We start from the raw sequence: 27,072 nt of genomic DNA, 5'->3' as shown, positions 1-27,072 counted from the left end.
GCCGAAGTGCTGAGTGGTGAAACGCTGTACTTCTCCGTCCACCGCTAGATACACTCTCACACCGGCAGGAGAGATCCCCACAGGATTAGCTCTTTATAGCAACTAAAATTGCTGTTTCTCTACCACAAGAATCCACTTTAGTCGAAACCGCTCGGCTCCGAAGCAAAGTATGAATGAGTGAGTGCAAGCCGGCCTTATTTATACTCGTATGTCCGGGTAGGAGTGGCTCGGCGTGCAAATCTCATTGGCCAATATCAATTGGCTCGTTTAGTTACCACTCGAAGGTGATTGGGCTCCCAGGCAAGAGCCTAATACGTCAGTATCGCGACATGATGTTGAACGTGACTGACTGAATGGGACCATGATGTCTATTCCAAAAAAAAAAAAGATTATCCAAAGTAAAAAATTAAGCTTATATGAATATATAATATATCTCGCATCTAAGCTACTGTTTCTAGTATTAAAATGTACAGTCTTTCAAACTAGGATGAAGTTTTTATGTAAATTAACAAGGATTTGGTACAATTATAAAGAATTATAATGAAGGATTCTGAAATGTTTTCTCATTTTAAAGACGTGGCGAGTGTGCTAAGTTCTGCACTTACTAAAAAACTCATTTTTATTTTATACTTATTAATTACTAATATTCAAATTATACTTGAATTTAAAAGAAATGATTACAGTTGGGGGGGGGGAGAAGTTTTTGGCTTGTCTCCTGAGGCCACAAGAGGGCACAGTGAGCTAAATGTTAATGCACCGCATTGAACTTTATTCAAAGCAATGAAATAACATGACTGAGACTGACTGTACAAAAAACTGCATAACGTTTATAATTCAAATATAATTTCATAAATTGCATAAACAATTATGAACAAAACAGCATCCTGTATTAATGCATAGTTTAATACAAAGAGCCGAAGTGCCGATCACACAGAGTGCCTTTTTTTTGCATTTAAAAATATGAGATGCAGTGGAATAGAAAAGTCTCGAGACATGTTTTTTTAAAGTTGGCTTTCTAAACACGCGGCTCTCTTGTGCGAGACGCCAGTGCAACGTCAAAGATGTCCGTCTAGCGCATGTTTAATATAGAAAACCATGGAAAAGCAGCGCAGAAAATGCGTTCTATGTGAACAGCTTGGTTTAGGTTTTGACATAACTAAGATCTTCTCCGCATTTATCTTCTCTATTTCTGCAGTGATTAATGAACACACGCAGCAGCGTCGCATCAAGTGGGTTCGACGATAGACTAACTAAAACAAATAAAACTCAACAACTCTTCCATCTTCATCACATCTCGTGCCACTAATAAAGATGCCTGATGCACACCCCAAAAAAATTTAAATGCACCCTTTTTGCAATAAAATGTGGATTTTTATTTTGAATTTGACGAATATTAAAAATTCGAAAAAGACTTAAATTCTAAATTAAGTCTTTTTGTCCTATGTTCAAATACGTTTGTGCTTCAGATTATCTTGTAGCTGGCTGGCTATATTCATTCATGGCTTATAACTCTTTTTAAAATGCCTATGGGAAAAATGAATGGGAAGAATTCTTCAGGAACCACCGCCGCTACAAAAGTGGGCTAGCAAGCTGCCGACTGGACCAGACTTTATGCCCAGAGTCAGAAGTTGGACTATGTGAGACAAGGTTTTAGAAATGCCCCACACAAATCTAACTGTCTAATCTAGCTCATTACTAGCAAAAACACCCGGAAATGGATATTGACAAGGAATGAAATGAGATGGAGAGACAAGAGAAAGACAAAGATGAGAAAATCACAGTGACAGAATGTCAAAAATAGAGCAGATGTTTAATGTGTTCATGACGCGAGTTGTGAAATATGCCTGTGAGAAATGAGAAATGTGTGTGTCTGTACCTGTAAGGCTGGTTCCGAGGGCGCTTCATCCCGGGTCTCTGTTTGGAGCTTCGCAGAACACCCGTCATGCTTTGGTCTAAAAAGGAAAGACAGCACAATGAGCTGAATAATACAACAGCACTCCTTCTGTCACAGCGACACACACGCGGCTGCCTCACACTGAATGTGTGCTGCAATATCAAGAAACAGGAGACGGGAAAATGTTGTGTTAGCATGGAGAAAATAGACACACGATATCTCTTTAGTGACAAAGAAAATTGTCCACATATATTTAAAGAAACACTGTCTCATTTTTTCACTGTCAGAATGAACTCAAATGACGTTAGCCAACATCTGTTGCTTGGTTAGAGTTAATCATCTGTGTTTCTCAAGATTAATATCTCTGTCACTATCCAGTGCACTTTCACCACTAACGCATCATTGTCCTAGTGATATAGGCCATTTAACAAGTAATAATGACTACAATAAAACACCTGCAGTGTTCGTCCTGTGCACTTTTTACTTTGTAAAGTTGATCTTTACTTGTCTTGACATGTGAAATAATACACATTAGTAGAATAGCAGTGGCTGAATCATCAGATGACTGCAGAAAGACACTGTCCAGTAGTCTAATATTAGTCTCATATATTATAGCAGTCTAATATTAGTTTATGTATATGTTATTAGAGTGTAGATAGTGAAATTAGAGAGACGTTTTCCTCATCTGAACACAACATTACTGGTCTGACCTGAAGTAGTCGATTTAAGAGTGTTGTTATTGGTACTAAAAATAAGATAGTTTTCATCAATTGAAATAAAGCTGAAATAAAATATTAATCTAAAATATTAATCTATTTTGACGAAAATTTAAATCTTAATTCGAAAAATAATAGGTAAAAAAAAAATCTTATTTAAAAATTAGATACATTTAGAAATTAAATAAAATAAATTCAAGTACTAAAAGTACACACAAAAATAAAAAATCTGTAAAAAGTGTAAAAAGATCCAGGTAATTTTCTGCCGGGACATTATCCATTAGGTTTGCGGACATGCCTAAAACACAAAGCAAAAAATAATACGGAAAATTCTTCCATGTTAACCTTGTGTTCGTTGGGCTTTAATAAATCTCAATAAAAGTAAAGCTCAATAAAAATATTACAAAACCAAAAACTAATAAAAAATGACAAAAAAAACCCACTACACAATTACTAAATATTAAAGTGATATAATAAAAATACTAAAAATAAAAGCTCATTCAAAATATTAATAAATATTACAATAGTAATTAAATAATACTAAAATAAATATACAGGTCTGATAAAAAATATTCTTCACATTCTTAACGCAAAATATTGCGTATTATTTTTTGTAAAATGTGACAGACATGTTTTTAAATTTAGTAATACAATCTCTCCTCCTCCACACACACACACACAGAGAGAGAGAGAGAGAGAGAGGAGAGAGAGAGAGAGAGAGAGAGAGAGAGAGAGAGAGAGAGAGAGAGAGAGAGAGAGAGAGAGATAATAAGACATTCCTTAACACCAGCTCACATCTGGCAACACCTCAGCTCGCTGTAAATGCTGATGAGAATGAGTGAGAGAGAGAATGAGTGAGAGAATGAGTGAGAGAGAATGAGTGAGAGAGAATGAGGAGAATGAGTGAGAGAGAATGAGAGAGAGAGAATGAGTGAGAGTGAGAGAGAATGAGTGAGAGAGAATGAGTGAGAGAGAATAAGGAGAATGACACACGATAGCTCAGACTTACACTGAAGGCTGCGATGCTGGCTTCTCACAGGCTCAGTTCAGTCTTATATTGGGCTCATCCTGTTCATCTGCTCTGTAGATTCCCTCGAAATGCTCTTTATATCTGTCTAACCTCAGAGAGAGAGAGAGAGAGAGAGAGAGAGAGAGAGAGAGAGAGAGAGAGAGAGAGAGAGAGAGAGAGAGAGAGAGAGAGAGAGAGAGAGAGAGAGAGAGAGAGAGAGAGAGAGAGACCGAGCTCTTTCTGTGTCTTATACACTGGGGGTCGAACCATCGCAGTCAGAGGGGCTGCTGGACGGGTCCATTTATACAGGAGAGGATAGGAGAAATACAGACGGGAAAAGTTAAAGTTGTAAAGCAAAATTCAGCTGAGACCTCATAAATCACTGTCTTCTCAACGCGCGCGCGCACACACACACACACACACACTCACACACACACACACACACACACTGCCTCTGTCCTTTCATTAGCGTTTGCCACGTTTCCTCCAGGCGCTCTTATTAAGGAAATCAATGAAACGATAACTTAATATAAAACTGTCGGTTCCCGTTTTAACATGATACAGCTGACTGGTTCTTTTCTTGTTGTTCAGGGAGCTTTAAGCTCATTCCCTCGAGTCCCCCAGTTTCTGCGCTAATGTGACTGAGAGGATGACAGATGAAAACTAACTTTAGCTTTGAGCTCCAGCGGGTGAAATCACGCTTATAAAATGCTGATGATGTAAAACTGTCGTGGGTTTGGGATTTAAAAGCTGTGGTCTGTGACAGCTGTGATCTCTGAGAATGTTAGTCTTGGGAACACATTCAGATGATTAATGGACGATTGGATTTCTATGAAAAGATATGACGTTTCGTTGACTGCTTTGATAGCAATAATTTAATCTATAACTAAAACTAAAACAGAAATAAATGAAGCAAAAATAAAAAATACTGAAATCATTAAGGCTACTCACCCTCATGTGATTCTCCGTCGAATTCAAAGAAAGAGGACCATACATACATTGAAAATATTCAATTATTTTAGATACATTGCCTCATTTGCCCTTATCTTGAGGACCACATAAATAAAAAATAAAAATAAAAGTCTCATCTTACCCCGCTCTCCCCTTTGGTCCGTATCCTGCTTAAAAAGACAACCTGCTTTAAAGGGGTGGTTGAATATGATTTCACTTTTCTAACTTTAGTAATGTTACTGTTTGAGCATAAACAACATCTGCAAAGTTACGAAACTCAAAAGTTCAAAGCAAAGGAAGATAATTGCGTTTAAAAAAATCGTTTTTTAAGGACTACAACAAACGGCTGGTAGAGCCTTTTTTTTTTTGTAGAGCCTTTTTTTTTAAAATGTATTTTTTATTTAGAACAAGTCAATAACATTCGGCTGGTAGAGACTAGCTTCCTCCCGGGTTAGTGATATCACCAACCCTAAAATTTACATAAACCCCGCCCCCCTGGAACACAATTTATAGATTATCAAGACAGAATATGCTAATCAAGGACTAGAAGATATATACACATAAGCTGCATAAACTCATCAACTAACCATTCAGACATGTCCTGTTGCTTCTAAATGTTGTCACTTCTTCTTGAGTCTCTCTGGTTTGAACATAAACATTGATATTTTCAGTGCATATCTGTGTGAGGTAAAAGGACACAAACTGTTGAAGCTCCGCCCCCTGCGCTGGGAGCAGCAGCTCATTTGCATTTAAAGGGACAGACACAAAAACGGTGCTTTTTTGCTCACCCTTAAAAAGTGACAATTTTAACATGCTATATAAAAATATCTGTGGGGTATTTTGGGCTAAAACTTCACATACACACTCTGGGGGACATCAGATACTTATTTTACATCTCGTGAAAAGGGCATTATACCAGCTGTTTAAGGAATACAATTATTGACTACAGGGGGACTTTAAAAGTGCTTGTTTTCCACCAGGTGCCAGAAATCAAGCGTAGCGTCAGTTCTGGCAGGTCATGTTAGTCAAGCTCGCATCAGTGACTCTCAGCTGATCCACGTCTTATAGGGATACGACTCTATCACTGTATACATATATAAGCTCCTTCAGTATTATCAGCAGCTGTGGCGTTTCTCAGGAGCGCATTACCCTCCTCCCTCCCCAGCTCCTCCTGTCTCAGTCAGGGTTTGGCATTTTGATTCCCCTTGAATCAGAATAAATTCTCTAATTATGTTGTACTTTAAAATCTTGAATGAATGATATCTGCATACATTCATGTTGGTTGTGTTGTGTTTCCCCTAAGGGGGGTTATCACTGCTCGTATCTGTGCTCGGCTGACTGGATGCGCAGGGAGTTCTCGCCCAGAACTGAACCACACCGCCAATCCAAACTGTTGCTGACTGGCAATCATATTTGACGATAGTGGGCCTGACAGAAATCCTCCACTAAAGCATGGCACATTATCTCCATGAATGAAAATGAGAAATTTAGATTTAAAAAGTAGTTTAAAAAAAATACTAATTTAAAATGTTACGTGTTGAAAAAAAAATCAATTTTTTTTACCCATATATTGCCAATCTAAACAATTACAATAAAATAAAGTTTGTCTATATTCTTAATTAAAGGGGTCATATAATGGTACATGCACTTTTACAAGTTGATTGTACTGAAATGTGTGTTGGCAGTGCCTGTACACAACCATCATATAATGATAAAAATCCATCCAGTGTTTTTGTTTTAATCTCCTTATATGTTTTCCCCTGCCTCAAATCGAGCCGTTCGTTTTTGTGACGTCAATAAAACGGACGCCCCTCCCACGATTGTTGATTGACGGGAGCGTTGTTGACCGGCGCGGTCATTGTTGATGTGCCGGAGCACTGTCTATGAGCAGAATGGCTCTAAGCGATTGTGGTGTTCTGTTCTTGGGTGTAATAACGAACACAGTCATTTTAATGTTCCTGAATCCGAACCGCTGAAGACGCAGTGGCTGAGTTTGTTTTCGAAGGGAATATTCCCCACGAGCAACGTCAATGCTCTCATGTTTGCGCGAATCATTTCTCACCAGACTGCTTTATAAACGAGGGTCAGTATAAAGCTGGATTTGCTAAGAAGCTTTGCTAAAAAGGATCGGTACCAGATATTCGTGTTCCTGCTGAACCTCCAGAAGAACGGAAGTGAGTGAAACGTTTTATTAAACTTTATATTAATATATTAATCTTTGCAAATCGCCAGCTGCACCCTTCACAATGAATGCGTCTAAGGTTTACACTCAGTCAGGGTACATTACAGCATGTTTTCTATGTATGACGTTCTCAATATAATTCATAATTCCACGTTTATACTGAACAACGCGTTATGGTTTTGTGTTATTGTGTTACAAACGGTGTATGCACAGAACAGAGGGGCGGAGTCAGCAAAGCTCATTATCATTTAAAGTCATATACACTGAAACGGCGTGCTGAAAACAGAGCTGTTTTTGACCAGGTAAAATAAGTGTTTTCTTACAATACTAATGAGAATTTTTAATTAAAGTATATTACAAACTTTTAATTTAGACCCTAAAGAATCATATTAGCTTGTACAAAAAGGGCATTATGTGACCCCTTTAAATACTGAATATTGGCTGGTTATTTAAAATGATTAGAAATCAATTCAGTATTCAGGGATTGACTTGATAGGTAGCGAGAACCAACTGGTTTGGTCATGCCTACCATAGTATACAAACAATATATACTTTTTTTTTTTAATCATCTACCTTTAATCATTGGTAGATGAGCCCTCCTAATGCTGAAATCATAATATCGGCCCTGAAGAGCATTTAGAAAAAAAGCACTATACATACATTATATTTTTACTCAAATACCATTACATTTTTATTATCATAACATTATTATTATAAAACCGCCTTATGCAATTACAAATCAGCTGACAGGGTTTCCTGTGTAGTTTGCAACATTAGTTTGCAACACTTGCAACATTAATTAACATACTATATCCATGTTTATCCAAAGGAAAATATATTAAATCGACATCAAATTCAATATCTTTCATACGCCGTCACGCAAAGACAGAGTTTGAGTTCTCTCAGACGCGCGTTCGCGTCCAGATGTGAGCGCGCTCTGATCTGAAGGGCGGGTTAAAACATCTTCTCAAAACAAGCAAAGACAGCATAGATGTTCAGTCAGGACTCACACTGCATCTATTCTACAACAGTAATCTCCAGTTCTCTGACATTCACTCAGGATTTTGAGGACTTTTGTTTTAAGGATGAAGGTGGTATTTTTTTTCATGATCATTTTTACAAGCCAACTCTTCACATCTCAGGGGCAAGTAAGTGACTTTAAAACAATATAGTCTAAAAACCAACAGAAACAGAAAACGATCTTTAAAAAGCTTTTTACAAATCATTTATACTTGCTGTCATGAGATTTTCTATTGGGCTTGTAATATCAATATATCAATGTTCACTGTCTTTAATGTATTTATATTCATTAATAATAATAATAATAATAATCTATTATAATATATCTGTCCTATATAATATTTCATCATTTAATGTTTTTAATAATAATATTTTTACATTTTACATTTAAATACTATACATTTTATTATGAATATCAATATAAATATAAGAATGAATATAAATATGATAGTCTTTTAATAAAAATACTTCATCATTTAATATATTATTCCGGTTCTATGTTAAACAATAGCATAATTAATGAGTTTAGTAATCATAACAAAGTTCCTGTTAAGCTCTCTTCTTAAACATCATGATTCTCACGTGAAAACATCTTCCAGCTTAGTCTGCAAATATTTTTTTCACACTGTGAAACCGCTGTGGTGTTTGCCTTTGGTTTTAACACCAGGCTCTTATATTTTCCCAAAACACAGAGTAGATCTAGTCCAAGACTAACCAGATTTGCAGTGAACAATCCAAATGACAGGGTAATTAAACTCAGAATAGCCTTAAACTTGGTTTGTAACGGACTCTGGATTCTTCTGTTAAATGCACATGAACACATACATATTGTGCCTATATATATACAGTGCATCCGGAAAGTATTCACAGTGCTTAACTTTTTCCACATTTTGTTATGTTACAGCCTTATTCCAAAATTGATTCAATGAATTATTAATTATTCTCCTCAAAATTCTACAAACAATACCCCATTTTGACAATGTGAAATAAGTTTGTTTGAAATCTTTGCAAATTTATTAAAAATAAAAAACATAAGTATTAACGGCCTTTGCTCAATACTTTGTTGAAGCATGTTTGGCACCAACAAAACCTAAAATCTTGTTGAGTATGATGCTACAAGCTTGGCACACCTATTTTTGGGCAGTTTCTGCCATTCCTCTTTGCAGAACCTCTCAAGCTCCATCAGGTTGGATGAGGAGCGTCGGTGCACAGCCATTTCCAGATCTCTCCAGAGATGTTCAATCGGGTTCCAGTCTGGGCTCTGGCTGGGCCACTCAAGGACATTCACAGAGTTGTCCCGTAGGCACTCCTGTGTTATCTTGGCTGTGTGCTCAGGGTCAGGTCCTGTTGGAAGATGAACCGTCACCCCAATCTGAGGTCCAGAGCTCTGGAGCAGGTTTTCATCAAGGATGTCTCTGTACATTTATCTTTCCCTCGATCCTGACTAGTCTGCCAGTTCCTGCCGCTGAATAACATCCCCACAGCTGATGCTGCCCCCACCAGGCTCCACTGTAGGGACGGTATTGGCCAGGTGATGAGCGGTGCCAGGTTTCCTCCACACATTACGCTCGCCATTCCGGCCAAAGAGCTCAATCTTTGTTTCATCAGACCAGAGCGTTTTGGTTCTCATGGTCTGAGAGTCCTTCAGGTGCGGCTGTCATGTGCCTTTTGGCAAACTCCAGGTGCCTTTACTGAGGAGTGGCTTCCGTCTGGCCACTCTACCACACAGCACCACTGCACCACTGCACCACACTGCACCACTGCACCACACAGCACCACTGCACCACTGCACCACTGCACCACACAGCACCACTGCACCATACAGCACCACTGCACCATACAGCACCACTGCACCACTGCATCACACAGCACCACTGCACCACACTGCACCACTGCACCATACAGCACCACTGCACCACTGCACCATACAGCACCACTGCACCACACTGCACCACTGCACCACACAGCACCACTGCACCACTGCACCACTGCACCACACAGCACCACTGCACCACTGCACCACTGCACCATACAGCGCCACTGCACCACACAGCACCACTGCACCATACAGCACCACTGCACCACACAGCACCACTGCACCATACAGCACCACTGCACCACACAGCACCACTGCACCACACAGCACCACTGCACCACTGCACCACTGCACCACACAGCACCACTGCACCAATTCAATTCAATTCAAATTTATTTGTATAGCGCTTTTCACAATACATATTGTTTCAAAGCAGCTTTACAGAAAGTGCATTTCAGAAATGTACATAGAAGAATATAGTTAGTTAATCATCATGTATTAATTTAGGGCATAACATATCGCACCACACAGCACCACTGCACCACACTGCACCACTGCACCATACAGCACCACTGCACCACACAACACCACTGCACCATACAGCACCACTGCACCATACAGCACCACTGCACCACACAGCACCACTGCACCACACAACACCACTGCACCACACAACACCACTGCACCATACAGCACCACTGCACCACACAGCACCACTGCACCATACAGCACCACTGCACCATACAGCACCACTGCACCATACAGCACCACTGCACCACACAGCACCACTGCACCATACAGCACCACTGCACCATACAGCACCACTGCACCATACAGCACCACTGCACCATACAGCACCATACAGCACCACTGCACCATACAGCACCACTGCACCACACAACACCACTGCACCATACAGCACCACTGCACCATATAGCACCATTGCACCACTGCACCACACAACACCACTGCACCACACAGCACCACTGCACCACTGCACCACACAACACCACTGCACCATACAGCACCACTGCACCATACAGCACCATTGCACCACTGCACCACACAACACCACTGCACCACACAGCACCACTGCACTACTGCACCACACAGCACCACTGCACCATTGCACCATACAGCACCACTGCACCACTGCACCATTGCACCATTGCACCATACAGCACCACTGCACCACTGCACCATTGCACCATACAGCACCACTGCACCACTGCACCATACAGCACCACTGCACCACACAACACCACTGCACCACACAGCACCACTGCACCATTGCACCACACAGCACCACTGCACCACTGCACCACTGCACCATTGCACCATACAGCACCACTGCACCACTGCACCATACAGCACCACTGCACCACTGCACCATACAGCACCACTGCACCACTGCACCATACAGCACCACTGCACCATACAGCACCTCTGCACCATACAGCACCACTGCACCACACAGCACCACTGCACCATACAGCACCACTGCACCACACAGCCACACTGCACCACTGCACTATACAGCACCACTGCACCATACAACATCACTGCACCATACAGCACCACTGCACCACACAGCATCACTGCACCATACAGCACCACTGCACCATACAGCACCACTTCACCACACAGCACCATACAGCATCACTGCACCATACAGCACCACTGCACCATACAGCACCACCGCACCACACAGCACCATACAGCATCACTGCACCATACAGCACCACTGCACTACTGCACCACTGCACCATACAGCACCACTGCACCACACAGCACCACTGCACCATACAGCACCACTGCACCATTTAGCACCACTCCACCATACAGCACCACTGCACCATACAGCACCATACAGCACCACTGCACCATACAGCACCACTGCACCACACAGCACCACTGCACCACACAGCACCACTGCACCACACAGCACCAGTGCACCACACAGCACCACTGCACCACACAGCACCACAGCACCACTGCACCACTGCACCACACAGCACCACTGCACCATACAGCACCACTGCACCATACAGCACCACTGCACCACACAGCACCACTGCACCACACAGCACCACTGCACCACACAACACCAATGCACTACACAGCACCACTGCACCAAACAGCACCACTGCACCACACAGCACCACTGCACCATACAGCACCACTGCACCACACAACACCACTGCACCACACAGCACCACTGCACCATTGCACCACACAGCACCACTGCACCACTGCACCACTGCACCATTGCACCATACAGCACCACTGCACCACTGCACCATACAGCACCACTGCACCACTGCACCATACAGCACCACTGCACCACTGCACCATACAGCACCACTGCACCATACAGCACCACTGCACCATACAGCACCTCTGCACCATACAGCACCACTGCACCACACAGCACCACTGCACCATACAGCACCACTGCACCACACAGCACCACTGCACTATACAGCACCACTGCACCATACAACATCACTGCACCATACAGCACCACTGCACCACACAGCATCACTGCACCATACAGCACCACTGCACCATACAGCACCACTTCACCACACAGCACCATACAGCATCACTGCACCATACAGCACCACTGCACCACACAGCACCACTGCACCATACAGCACCACTGCACCATACAGCACCACTGCACTACACAGCACCATACAGCATCACTGCACCATACAGCACCACTGCACCACTGCACCATACAGCACCACTTCACCATACAGCACCACTGCACCATACAGCACCACTGCACCACACAGCACCACTGCACCACTGCACCACTGCACCATACAGCACCACTGCACCACACAGCACCACTGCACCATACAGCACCACTGCACCATACAGCACCACTGCACTACACAGCACCATACAGCATCACTGCACCATACAGCACCACTGCACCACACTGCACCACACAGCACCACTGCACCATACAGCACCACTGCACTACACAGCACCATACAGCATCACTGCACCATACAGCACCACTGCACCACTGCACCATACAGCACCACTGCACCATACAGCACCACTGCACCATACAGCACCACTGCACCACACAGCACCACTGCACCACTGCACCACTGCACCATACAGCACCACTGCACCATACAGCATCACTGCACCATACAGCACCACTGCACCACTGCACCACTGCACCATACAGCACCACTGCACCACACAGCACCACTGCACCATACAGCATCACTGCACCATACAGCACCACTGCACCACTGCACCACACAGCACCACTGCACCATACAGCACCACTGCACCATACAGCACCACTGCACCATACAGCACCATACACCACCACTGCACCATACAGCACCACTGCACCACACAGCACCACTGCACCATACAGCACCACTGCACCACACAGCACCATACAGCACCACTGCACCATACAGCACCACTGCACCACACAGCACCACTGCACCACACAGCACCACTGCACCACACAGCACCAGTGCACCACACAGCACCACTGCACCACACAGCACCACTGGACCACACAGCACCACAGCACCACTGCACGACTGCACCACACAGCACCACTGCACCATACAGCACCACTGCACCATACAGCACCACTGCACCATACAGCACCACTGCACCACACAGCACCACTGCACCACACAGCACCACTGCACCACACAGCACCAGTGCACCACACAGCACCACTGCACCACACAGCACCACTGGACCACACAGCACCACAGCACCACTGCACGACTGCACCACACAGCACCACTGCACCACACAGCACCACTGCACCACACAGCACCACTGCACCACACAACACCAATGCACCACACAGCACCACTGCACCACACAGCACCACTGCGCCACACAGCACCACAGCACCACTGCACCACTGCACCACACAGCACCACAGCACCATACAGCACCACTGCACCACACAGCACCAGTGCACCATACAGCACCACTGCACCACACAACACCAATACACCACACAACACCACTGCACCACACAGCACCACTGCACCATACAGCACCACTTCACCACTGCACCACTGCACCACACAGCACCACTGCACCATAGAGCACCACTGAACCACTGCACCACACAGCACCAGTGCACCATACAGCACCACTGCACCACACAGCACCACAGCACCATACAGCACCACTGCACCACACAACAACAATGCACCACACAGCACCACTGCACCACTGACTGCACCACACAGCACCACTGCACCAGACAGCACCACTGCACCATACAGCACCACTTCACCACTGCACCATAGAGCACCACTGAACCACTGCACCACACAGCACCACTGCACCATACAGCACCAGTGCACCACACAGCACCACTGCACCACACAGCACCACACAGCACCACTGCACCACACAACACCAATGCACCACACAGCACCACTGCACCACACAGCACCACTGCACCATAGAGCACCACTGAACCACTGCACCACACAGCACCAGTGCACCATACAGCACCACTGCACCACACAGCACCACTGCACCACTGCACCACACAGCACCACTGCACCACACAACACCAATGCACCACACAGCACCACTGCACCACACAGCACCACTGCACCACACAACACCACTGCACCACACAGCACCACTGCACCACACAACACCACTGCACCACACAGCACCAATGCACCACACAGCACCACTGCACCACACAGCACCACTGCACCACACAGCACCAATGCACCACACAGGACCAATGCACCACACAGCACCACTGCACCACACAGCACCAATGCACCACACAGCACCATTACACCACACAACACCACTGCACCACACAGCACCACTGCACCACAGCACCATACAGCACCACTGCACCACACAGCACCAATGCACCATACAGCACCACTGCACCATACAGCTCCACTGCACTACACAGCACCAATGCACCACACAGCACCACTGCACCATACAGCACCACTGCACCATACAGCACCACTGCACCATACAGCACCACTGTAGTCAGAGGCAACCTCCACCCAAACAAACCTGGTGCAAGAATGCTAAAGGACAACATTAACTTCTCCCTCCATCACCCTTCAGCAGTGTGTGCCAATCTACTCAACCTGAATGTCACACACACACACACACACACACACACACACACACACACACACACACACACACACACACCTTGACAGAGTATAAATGACCACAGGACTTCACTTCAGCACCTGAATGGACATGTGGTTGACATATCACACAAGGACAATGATAACACCATGCAGCCACAACAACTTCTGCTCACGGACACAATGAGCCCTGCCCACAGAGCTCACCACAGACAGACTCGGACGGATTAGAACTGCTCCAAGATTCAGCACCCAAGGACCATTTTCTGGAAACCAGCCAGGGAAACCAGTACAACATATCACAGCCTCTGGTAACACCAGAGCAACAGCCCCACTCACCAGACATGTTATTCCTCTCTCCAGCATCTCCACTTCTGTGCTTCTCCGAGAAATTGGAGGAACTGGTGTATGCTGGAACTAAACAATCCCACTCTTTTGCTGCAAGCCCCCAGATATCAACCAAAAAGGGGTCGACCACCAAAGCATGCGGGCCCAGCTCGCCCTCCTCCTGTGAGAGCTCTTCGGTCTCTGCCACAACGCCAGGGCCCACACTATCCTCCATCTGCTCTAGGTGAACCAAAAACAACTAATAACAGCTCTCAGTGATATGTGTCGTGTCCCTGCAATGATAACCAGGGGCGGTGTGGCAATCGGGAGATTCTGGGCTTTTCCCGGTGGCCCGGTAGTGTTTCGAGGCCGCGAGGGCCGGTCTGATAATAGTTATACATTACAAGTTCTTAGCAACACCATCCGGCGGCCTGGTGTGCGGCCGGTGCCCGCTGGTCAAACTGTGGAGCCTCTCAGCTCAACCCGTACATAAATTCATCGATCCGCAGGTTTTGTTCGAGTTCTTCAATAGTCTAGAGGTAGATCTTTTGCCAAGCGTGTCAGAAGTTACGGGTTCTAATCCGCACTCGTATAGTTTTTTTTTCTCTCATCAAAACCAGTGGTTTTTCAGTGGTTACAGTCTATATCAAGCAGGGACACTTTGTGTGCATTTTATTTTGTGATTTCACCGGAAAGAATAGAATCTCCACAACGGTGATAGATTGAAGAGCGCGTCCGAGTGAAGACTGTGCGCGAGCCACAAGAGAACTAAATGAATGCTCTGCTAGTTAACTGGAAATGTTTTATTCATTTGTATTAGGTACATCCGTGCCTCAATATTTCAAAAAGTGGTGGGGGACAATATCGATCCTCAGAAAAAGTGGTGGGACACGACTTCACTGGATCTAAACAAATCAATCTAACCATAGATGTGACCAGTAGCGGTGGCTTTCCTAATCTATTTTAAATAACTTTGCAAGGGAGACGGCGCTTATAAAGATAAACAATATTCGGTTAAATAGTGATACAGGTAAAACATCAATTCTGGTACTACTCGACCTCAGTGCTGCATTTGACACTGTCCATCATAACATACTTCTTGACAGGCTGGAAAACTGGGTCGGGCTTTCTGGGATAGTCCTAAAATGGTTCAGGTCATCATCAGCCCTCTGAAGGCCTCGTGCCTCAACAAACTCGTCTCCATACCAGCGTGATGACTCCGACCTCCAACCAGATGGAACTGGATAAATATTGTGAATGTTCTGATCCAATCTGACTTCTGACCTTTAATGTTGCCTAAATCATAATCATACACTGTTCGTTCGTTGGCCAGAGAACTGAGCGACTGAGCCTGCATTCTCTCATGGTTTTTTTTCACTTCAGAGATGCGTTGTGGTCGTGTCCAGACGGTTCACGACCGTGAACCAGACGTGGTCGTGTCCAGACATGTCAGACGGTTCCCCGTCTGATCTGGATATGGCCCGGATCCGGCTGACTTCAGTAAACATCGGAATAAATGGAAATACTAATATTAGCGTAGATGCCATTCTTCTTATGATGTAACGAGTACATCGGATGTTGTAGGAAGAGTCCCCGGTCCCGGCTGACCTAATCTATGCAGCCTAATCATCATTTAACTGATTTGAATAATAGAAATGTACATATAATGTTCTATGTGAATGCCAGGTAAAAGAGATGTGTTTTCAGTCTAGATTTAAACTGACAGAGTGTGTCTGCTTCCCGGACAATGTTAGGATATACACTCACCTAAAGGATTATTAGGAACACCATACTAATACTGTGTTTGACCCCCTTTCGCCTTCAGAACTGCCTTAATTCTACGTGGCATTGATTCAACAAGGTGCTGAAAGCATTCTTTAGAAATGTTGGCCCATATTGATAGGATAGCATCTTGCAGTTGATGGAGATTTGTGGGATGCACATCCAGGGCACGAAGCTCCCGTTCCACCACATCCCAAAGATGCTCTATTGGGTTGAGATCTGGTGACTGTGGGGGCCATTTTAGTACAGTGAACTCATTGTCATGTTCAAGAAACCAATTTGAAATGATTCGAGCTTTGTGACATGGTGCATTATCCTGCTGGAAGTAGCCATCAGAGGACGGGTACATGGTGGCCATAAAGGGATGGACATGGTCAGAAACCATGCTCAGGTAGGCCGTGGCATTTAAACAATGCCCAATTGGCACTAAGGGGCCTAAAGTGTGCCAAGAAAACATCCCCCACACCATTACACCACCACCACCAGCCTGCACAGTGGTAACAAGGCATGATGGATCCATGTTCTTATTCTGTTTATGCCAAATTCTGACTCTACCATCTGAATATCTCAACAGAAATCGAGACTCATCAGACCAGGCAACATTTTTCCAGTCTTCAACTGTCCAATTTTGGTGAGCTCTTGCAAATTGTAGCCTCTTTTTCCTATTTGTAGTGGAGATGAGTGGTACCCGGTGGAGTCTTCTGCTGTTGTAGCCCATCCGCCTCAAGGTTGTGTGTGTTGTGGCTTCACAAATGCTTTGCTGCATACCTCGGTTGTAACGAGTGGTTATTTCAGTCAAAGTTGCTCTTCTATCAGCTTGAATCAGTCTGCCCATTCTCCTCTGACCTCTAGCATCAACAAGGCATTTTCGCCCACAGGACTGCCGCATACTGGATGTTTTTCCCTTTTCACACCATTCTTTGTAAACCCTAGAAATGGTTGTGCGTGAAAATCCCAGTAACTGAGCAGATTGTGAAATACTCAGACCGGCCCGTCTGGCACCAACAACCATGCCACGCTCAAAATTGCTTAAATCACCTTTCTTTCCCATTCTGACATTCAGTTTGGAGTTCAGGAGATTGTCTTGACCAGGACCACACCCCTAAATGCATTGAAGCAACTGCCATGTGATTGGTTGATTAGATAATTGCATTAATGAGAAATTGAACAGGTGTTCCTAATAATCCTTTAGGTGAGTTTATATATATACTGTATATGTATGTATATATTTTAGCATTTATCTTATAATATTTGTCTTAAAATATAAAAAGTCTAATAAAACCGTCTACATAATTATGTGAATGATTAGCTGTTCCTCATATGTTGTGACAGGTGGCGTGAGATGGTGTTGCTTGTGTGTTTCTGTGTTTGATTGCTCAGGCCTGTCGGAGTGGACCGGAGGTGCTGAACGCTATTCGGCAGGTGCAGAAGCTCCTCTCGGCCCACGAGACATCCTTTCTACAGAGTCTGCGGAGCCTCCGCAAGAAACTGGGCCTGTTGCAGAACAGCACAGTCAAACACAGCAGCACAGGTCAGCAGCGCCACGGCCCAACACAGATCACTGTCCTTTACAGCATGTCAGTGTTGAAGTACAGGTTTTAGGAACTGCTCGTCTCATTCCCAGTCTCGGCCTGCCCTCCTCCTGAACCGCTGGCTAACGGCCGGGTCCTCGGGAGTGTGTTTGAGTCGGGACATGAGGTCCACTTCGTGTGCAGCCCTGGCTTTGAGCGGACGGGGCCGGAGACTAGAGTCTGCCTGGAGTCCCGGAGCTGGAGCGGAGCAAAGCCGTCCTGCAGGGGTATGACTACTGCACACACACTTTACCTGTCATTTACACTCACACTCCACTCTGACATCAGTATTTAGTATGTAGCCTGTGTTTGACACATGAATGTCTAGACCAGGGGTTTTCAAACAGGGCTCCAGAGACCCTCAGAGTCCATGGAAAAGAAGTGTAAAAATAATTGGTAATAAAATAAAATTGTACATAAAGAAATGATGTTAGATTAAAATAAATTGTTTAAAATGAATAAAATTTTAAAGAAAAACCATTTGATTAAAATGAATAAAATATTATTAAAATAAATATAATTTTATTTAAATAACTGCATGTACAACATTTGATTAGATAAAAATTTAATTTCTTTAAATAAATTAAATAAACAAATAGGGCAAAACTAAAATGAAACTTGATTTAAATAAATGAAATGTTATGGTATATGTATATATGTATGTATAAATATATACACACACATATATATATATACTCACACAGAAACACTGGGACTAAAGAGGCAATTAACAAGACACAGGTGAGACACATGAGGGCAAATCTAAAACCATGGCAACAGATGAGCATGAAGAAAGAAAACACTGAGAACAGTGCAAAACTAATTCAGTCCAACTGAAGCAAAACACAAACATAGATCAGACAACAAATACATTTACATTCAAATTGTAAATAAATAAATAATGAATTAATATGTTAGCTTAAAATAAATTGATTAAAATGATTAAATAAACAATTTTAAATAAATAAAAACATTTGAAAACAATAAATAAATAGAGAACTAAAATAAATAAAAACATTTTATCTAAAAATAGAAATAACTAAATAAATCAAAACATTTTATTAAAATTATTACAAAATGATTACAATTAAATACAGTTTCATGTAACTAAATAAAATAAATAAATTGGACAAAAGTAAATAACTAAATGTTAAGAAAATAAACAAACATAAATATTAAAATATTAAACTAAGTAACTAAATAAATGAATGAACTGATTAAAATAAAAAAAAATTGCTTGCTAAATAAATTAAATTTGACTTAAATTAAACTTATTTGATTAAAAGTAAATAAATGAATAAAATACATTTCTAACTTTACTATATAATAGTTCAGCACTGCACTGAGTAGAAATGAAACTAAATATTTTACATTTACATTTTTAAATATTAAGTTTCCACAGTAATACAGGTAATTATATATCATATAATATAATCATATCATATTGGTCATATTTCATATCATATATCATATCTGTGGCATCTGAGAGAATGAAAAGCCTTGGTCTAGAGTTCAGAAATATAAGTTGAACGAATGTTCAGTGTAAGTCGTTTGTGCACCTCTTGCTTGGTGTCAATTCAGTGTAACAAGCAGAACAAATCTGAAAAACCTAGTTTCAATTGTTGCATAATGTACCAATTTATGGCTTATTCATGAAATTCAAGCCAAAAATAATTTATAACAATAAATTATTGAAACATACACTTAATTTATGAAGCAGCAGCTGAGCAAAATAGTGTAAATTATTTGTAAAACGTTTAGCAAAAACATCGAATTGATTGCAAGAATAAATGCCTCGTTTATAAAACATGAGCAACAAAATCTCTGTAATTCCTTCATAAAGCCTTTGGCATTAATTGTCAAGTGTAACAATGTACTCATGAAATGTATTCATGAAACACAAGATAAATTATTCATTAAATCTTTTGCATGAATGTTTGCATTCAATTCAGTGTAACAGTTTATGCCTTATTTGTGAAACACCAGCCAAACAAATTAGTGTAAATCCTTTGTAAAACCTCTTGCATAAATTATTACATTCAGTTTAACAACAATTAATGCTTTACACAGGCATTCCTTCCTCTTTTGTGTCATGAATAAATTATTTATAAAATCTTTTGCATGTGCACATTTAAAACATTAAACACAAGCTGAGCATTTTTTGTGTAAATCGTTTATAAAACCTGCTTCAATTCAAAGCAACACTTTTTACCTCTTCATGAAACACAAGCCGGATAATGTGTGTAAATCCTTTTAACAACTTTCTTAAACAGTCACACATTGGTTTAATGAATGAAGCTCAGTGCAGTGTTCTGCTGTTTCTCTCAAAGCGAAGCCATATTTGACGTGTTTCACCCAGATATACGGCAGTATGACACACTGAATGGACTATACTTCCATCAAGACCTTGCTGTCATGTTAACTGTGGTGTCTACCCTGACTGAAGTGTATAAGGTCAAAGGTCAGTGTATAAGCGTGTTGTGTTTGTGTGGTCTCAGTTGTGGACAGCCCTGTAGACGCCGCTGTATCCGCTGCTCTATCAGCGTCTGTGAGGCCGTCGCGCTGCATCCAGTTCCTGGACTCCAGTCACTGCAGCTGCGAGCCGGGGTTCAGCATCTCCAGCCACAACACCACGCTGTGCACAGGTCACACACACTCACACTCACAGAGTTGTTATCAAAATGATTCATTGCAAAACAGGTTTATTGGCGAAATGTAGAGACTTTCACCTGTTTGCGATGGACAAATCAAACAAAAGTAATTGAAATAGCTCAACACAACAAATGTTTCAAGTGCTTTCCCCAAATTCAAGTGAAAATGCTACTTTTAATGACTTCTGCAGTCTGAAAATTATTCAACCCCCTGAATAGAGTCCATCACAACAGCACAAATCTGCAAAACAGGTCTTGTCTCATTAATCAAGGGCTTCATTAGTTGCACCAGGTGTGCTTGAGCTTGAACACATGAAATATCTGAACTGGCGATGTTTGTTGGGTGTCACGTTTGACTGCATGTTAGAAATATGGCTAAGTCAAAAGAATAGTCCAAAAAGTTAAAGCAACACCAAGGAACTTTTCCTCTGCGGTCGCCCTACAGGTTGGAAGCGGAATAGCCCTCATTAGAACTACAGAAACGCGACCCGATCTGGCAATCTCACATAGCGTGAATATACCAGATAAAGGACCGCAAAGCGGTGGCATAAGTGCATTTCACCATGTCACGACTTGATGAACTACTGAAACAATTTTGGATTTAGGTAAAAAATCCTACTTAGTGTTGCTTTAAGAGAAGATATCATCTATCATAGAAACAAGTAGGAAGCAAAGTTAGCAAGTTCAAAGTTAAAGGAACAGTGGTTACACTACCTGGATGGGGCAGAAAAAGGAAGCTATCAACGGCTGCAACCAGATTTCCGAGAAGTTTCCTCGAGTGCCTACAGAAGCCCTGCAGCGAGACTGGTGGCCACAGGCGCTGAGGTCTCCGCTGCACAGTAAGGCCCGTACTAAACGCATATACTCAAACACGTACGCCACTACTGACCCAAAAGCACAAGATCAGCGGTGTGTCTGGATCAGCGGTGTGTCTGGGGGAAGAAGAATGAAGCATACGCTGTAATGAAACCTGCAGCGTGTGGAAAGCAAGATGGATTCACTGAAGTATCAGGAAATCCACAACAGCAAAAGGGTGTTATACTAAGTACTAAAGATGCTTGCCATGAAGAGGTTGAATAATTTTGAGACTGCAGAAGTCATTAGTCGTCCTGTAGTCAATCATTTTATCCCTTAAAACTCATCTTTGGTTCACTGCAGTTTTAAGGAGAAAACACTCGCATAATCGCTTTTCAGCGTGTTTATCAACGCCTTTGACTTAACGTTATATTACTGTATTATGTACATATAAATATATGACCTACCCCAACCCCGTCCCTAAACCTACCCGTCACTGGGGTTAATACCATTTATGAGTCTTCTCCTACCATCCTAGGAAAAGAAATATCGCTCCACAGATGTAGAATATAGATTTTGCTTCATTTCGCTCGGACATTTAACGGCGTACACATACACGCGGAATCACTCGGACGTTTAATGGCGTAGACATACACGCAAAAGATTTCGGCGTGGACATACACGCGGATAGCTCAAAATGCGTATAGATAACACGCCACTTGAATTGAAAGTGGCGTGTATGTTTACGCAAAGTCATGATGTCATGTTGCAGATATAAACAACATTAAAAACTTGATTGTCACCACAAGAGGACTTTAAAAGTTGCGTTTTCAGTTGAATTTGGGGAAACCCCTTGAAAGATTCATTATGTTGAGCTATTTTAATTACTTTTGTTTGATTTGTTCATTGCAAACAGCTGAAAGTCTGTAAATTTTGCCAATAAACCTGATTTGCAATGGGGGTTGAATAGTTTTGATTACAACGGTATATATTTTTACACAGTATATATATTCTGCTTGGACCGGTGCTTGTTAGTCTACCAAATAATTGTGTTCTTCAATTTATAAACTAATCAACTATAATTGTAGGCATATGAATTAGATTTTTATACTATCATTTTTGCTCCTATAATACCTGTCCTAACCATGAAAATCAGCTTATTCCAGTAATTCATCAGTGTTGTTACTGGCTCTCAATGCCAGTGATAAAAGAGCATGTCAGCCAATGGTCAATTAAATGTATTTTTAAAATGCTAAATTATTCAGTGTGATCATGTATGAAATGAAACCGAACCGAAATTAATGAATACAGCATGGTAGGTTTGATGTATGATTAATGAGTTTCATTTCTGAACAGTTTTCAGAAGCAAATGCCACAGCAGTCGTGTTAGGACTGAACTGACAGCAGCGACGTCTGACCTAAAGCAGCGCTGTGTGTGTGTGTGTGTGTGTGTGTGTTTCAGACATTGACGAATGCGAGCTCTTCCGCCTAACTCCACCTGGCCGTCTGTGTCTGCACACCTGTGTGAATACAGCTGGAAGTTTCCGGTGCCAGTGTCCCGCCGGATACCGCCTGGGCCGCGATAGCAGGAGCTGCCATGGTGCGTTCATATCTGCTTCTGTATAATCATCTTACACTGACGACATTATCTAGTGTGCTGCTCACAGATGCGCAGCCTCCGAAATACAACGTTCCTCATTAGTGATGGAGTGATTCTTAACGCTCTACATCAACATCAGTTCTGGGGATTCACAACAGTAGGTGAAACCCCATTCGTTGTCTCCGTAGAGAATGCTTTCAGAAGAAACAAAAATAATGTATATGCCAGATTCCCTGTGGAGAACTACAGTACCCATAATCCTGGAGAGAGATCCACCAATCAGAGAAGACGCCGTTAACATGGAAGAGCAAATCATGGCAAAATAATAGTCTCCATAAACTTGCAAAATGCTTGTGTTTATCTACATTAAGAAAAAGTGATAAAAATAGAAAAAAAAATACTGTTTTTAAAGGTGAACTAAGTAATTTTTTTACCTTAACCGAACAGCTTTGGAGTCATTGTAATGTTTATATTACTGATTTCGTGTTGAATGGTGGTCGTCTCGCACCCCCCTGGTGCCTGTGAGCCGCAAAACCACCCTTGCAACTTTGGGCCGCCGGCCTCAGTGTTAGTATCGTGTGATATCAGGTCTCGCGAGGTAACGAATTGCTCTACGGCAAAAAACAGATCTGATAAAATTCTGATAAAATGAGCATCAAACAGAAATAACCCGGCGCCGTATACATGTGGTGTTCGAGGCGCACATACAATACAGACTGCCGACAGTTAAACAGGGCGCGCGCAGCTCTTAAAGGGGCCACACCTTATTTCCACTCGTTACAGCGTCCATCCCACTGAACAGGTACCGGTGTACAGGGGGAGGGGATCCGGCCTTGAGTGCGAGCCATCTCTGCGTGAGTGCTATTCACGACAGTACAAGTGCTCCACAGCGACTCTAGGGGTCACTGTTTGACAAAAACTGAATTCCTACTTAGTGCTGCTTTAAACAAAGTTACATAAAATTGCAGTAGTTTTATATTTTCTCTGCATTTTCATTCAAGGCTTTTTTTTCTGCTTCAAAAAAGTTTGTAATGTCATTCATCTGAAAGTTTTTTAAAGAAATCTTTATGGAGAAAATAAATTAAATAAGGCAACAGTATTTTTTTATTATATTGAATGATTATATTTAATCAACGCTTTTTGATTAAACTATAGGATTTTCTCACACGTCTGCTATCTTGGATGGGTTTCTTTCACTGTGTTTAACTCCACTTTTAGACATGCACTTGTGAACCTTCCGGCTGGATCCCCGCCACCATTTTGAAGTGCTTTCAACTTCGTCGAGTGGGCGAGGGAAGTTTATTTGGACTGACCCCCGACCCCTCGATTTTGACCAAAGACCCATAGACCACAGTGCTGTGACGCCATAACAGCAACTCGCACTTAATTTACCCACAAGTGATCAAGGGCTGAGACTGTTCAATTGAAACACATGGCAAGGGTTCTGCCAGTAGTGGGCGCTCATGCAACGCAAGCAATGACGTACATCGGAGTGAACGAGACTGAGGAAAGGGCATAAAAAAGTGGACTTGAACGCAGCCGCTGAGGGCTTTACAGGGCATGCTGGGAATACAATGTGGCCGTAGATTTTGCCCAAAGGAAGGTGAACGTCATCCTGAGACTGTGCCTTAAAATGCTGCCTTGGTAAACGGCGCACCAGGATTTAGAACAAAGCTAGATTGACCAAGATATGAGTCAACCAACTTAAAAATGGGAAAACTGAAGTCTAATATTTTCATAGTAGATAAAAGGAACCTTTTAAATAAAGTTGTTTTTATCATGTGCTTTGTGTAGACATTGACGAGTGTGTGAGGGCGAGGCATAACTGCAGCAGCGAGCAGGTGTGTGTGAACACATACGGAGGTCATCGCTGTGAGCCGGTGGACTGTCCTCGCTTCCACAACGCCACATACATCAAAACCTCACCGCTGTAAGTCCAGCACGCCGGCGTCACTCAGCTAGCACTGATCTCAGGGTGAACTGTAGGATCCTACGCCAGATTACAGAAGTCACCATAACAAACTCATATCAAACTATTCATCCGAAAGCTGCATTAAGACCAAATTACAACAAATATGTAAACTCAAACTCTTTTAGCTATGCTAGCGCAATTCCAGTTCATACTGACAGATCTGAAAATCGACTTGGCGCAGCTAAAGGGTTTGGTTGGTATATTGGTTTATAAAGCAACAGATGGGAAACGCGTTCTTCGCATTGTTGCAAGGGCCGCTATTGCACACATTGTTTGCAAGAACAGTTTTTCCCTAAGGTATAATTTGCTCCAAATCTTAATTTCTGGATTTACTGCTCTGTGTACATTTCCGAGACATAATTTGATGTTATAGTTTGGTCTGGGTTCCCACCGCCTCTCTCTGGTTTCTCTTCCTCCTCCACCCAGGCGTTGTGACCGTAACCCGTGTGTCCAAGGAGACGCCTCCTGTCTGCAGGCCCCGGTCTCCATTAACTTCCACTTCATGGCGGTGGTGTCCAACATGTCGGCGCCCACCGTGCTCTTCCGCCTGTCTGCGGCCCGTGTCCTAGGCGACGCGCTGCGCTTCGGCCTGCTGGGGAAGCCGGGAGTTCAGCACTTCAGCGTCCAGCGCGCCGGCAGGCAGACGGGGCAGCTGGTGCTGGTGAAGCCCGTCCAGGGTCCCGCCACGCTAGAGGTCGACATCCAGATGAGCGAAATGGAAAGAAACGTGCTGCTGGGGCGATACGTCACGAAAGTCACTCTCTTTGTGTCACCATACAGCTTCTGAGACGCAGAGGACAGCGCTGTGGAATCATTCACAGGCGAGATACTGGGAACTGACCCTGCCGAGGAGAGATAGAGGCACTATTATACTATCCCTGAGGTGCCAATTTACCAGGACAAAAGAAAACTTACGAATGGTCGGAGTAATTTAAGCCCTCAGAATAGGAAACAAAAACCTTCCATTTGGACAGAAATATTTATGCAGTGTTGAAGTTAATTAGACAATGACATGTCATTTTGAAATGTGGAAAAATTACTTAATTTCATATAAAAAAATATTTCAGGGACAAATAAGGTAGTCGAAGACAATAATAAAGAAGGACAAATCTATTCAAATTTAGTTTGAAATGTCAGGTTTTTTTAAAAAATGAATTCAAGTTTCAAAAAACAATTTAAGAAAAGCATTTACTGACTTTAAATGTGTTGTAACATCAAGAAAAAAGTAATACAATTCTTTATACTATGAATGTGTATTATATATATACATTTTTCGAAAACATTTTAAGACAAAACATTTTTAATTATGTCACTTATGCAAGTTTTTGGAGAGTTGCACCACATGACATTGAAACAATTGCTTCACTACATATTTTTACAAAATAAAGAAAATGTTGTCTTACTACTAAAGATCATTTCCTCAAATATTTCAGACTTTTCATGAGACTTATGATCTCCACCTGGACATTTCTACATTAAAGGGTTAGTTCACCCAAAAATGTAAATTCTGTCATCATTTACTCACCCTCATGTTTTTCCAACCCCGTAAATCTTGCTAAGAGATTTCTGTCCCTTTAACAGCTATGCAACTACCACTTTGACTCTTCAAAAAGTTAATGAACTGATTGTAAAACTA

At 42.7% G+C, this 27,072-nt stretch overlaps 2 protein-coding genes across 2 annotated transcripts in view; one reads left to right on the top strand and one right to left on the bottom strand.

The window, feature by feature from the left end:
* The window catches only part of si:dkey-234i14.2 (RNA-binding Raly-like protein), a 34,627-nt gene extending 30,903 nt beyond the window's left edge, over positions 1-3,724 (bottom strand). The window contains exons 1-2 of the mRNA XM_056248320.1: positions 3,620-3,724; positions 1,877-1,952 (exon numbers count right to left, since the gene is read on the bottom strand). Of these exons, the coding sequence (XP_056104295.1) occupies positions 1,877-1,944 (68 nt within the window). The 5' untranslated portion in view covers positions 1,945-1,952; positions 3,620-3,724. The remainder of the gene's footprint in view (positions 1-1,876; positions 1,953-3,619) is intronic.
* A 4,058-nt stretch (positions 3,725-7,782) lies between these two features.
* On the top strand, positions 7,783-26,477 carry si:dkey-234i14.3 (fibulin-7-like). The gene is made up of 7 exons (XM_056248285.1): positions 7,783-7,900; positions 18,228-18,378; positions 18,472-18,705; positions 20,893-21,063; positions 23,327-23,464; positions 25,259-25,394; positions 25,863-26,477. The coding sequence occupies exons 1-7, from the start codon at positions 7,838-7,840 to the stop codon at positions 26,221-26,223; spliced, it is 1,254 nt and encodes a 417-aa protein (XP_056104260.1). The 5' UTR covers positions 7,783-7,837; the 3' UTR covers positions 26,224-26,477.
* The last annotated feature ends 595 nt before the right edge of the window (positions 26,478-27,072 follow it).

This window comes from Rhinichthys klamathensis, unplaced genomic scaffold (assembly GCF_029890125.1).
Source record: "Rhinichthys klamathensis goyatoka isolate OS25496 unplaced genomic scaffold, OSU_Roscu_1.1 h1tg000054l_1, whole genome shotgun sequence".
Lineage (NCBI taxonomy): Eukaryota > Metazoa > Chordata > Actinopteri > Cypriniformes > Leuciscidae > Rhinichthys > Rhinichthys klamathensis.
Note: the sequence above shows the minus strand (reverse complement) of the source record. Positions and strands in the feature narration are given on the sequence as shown.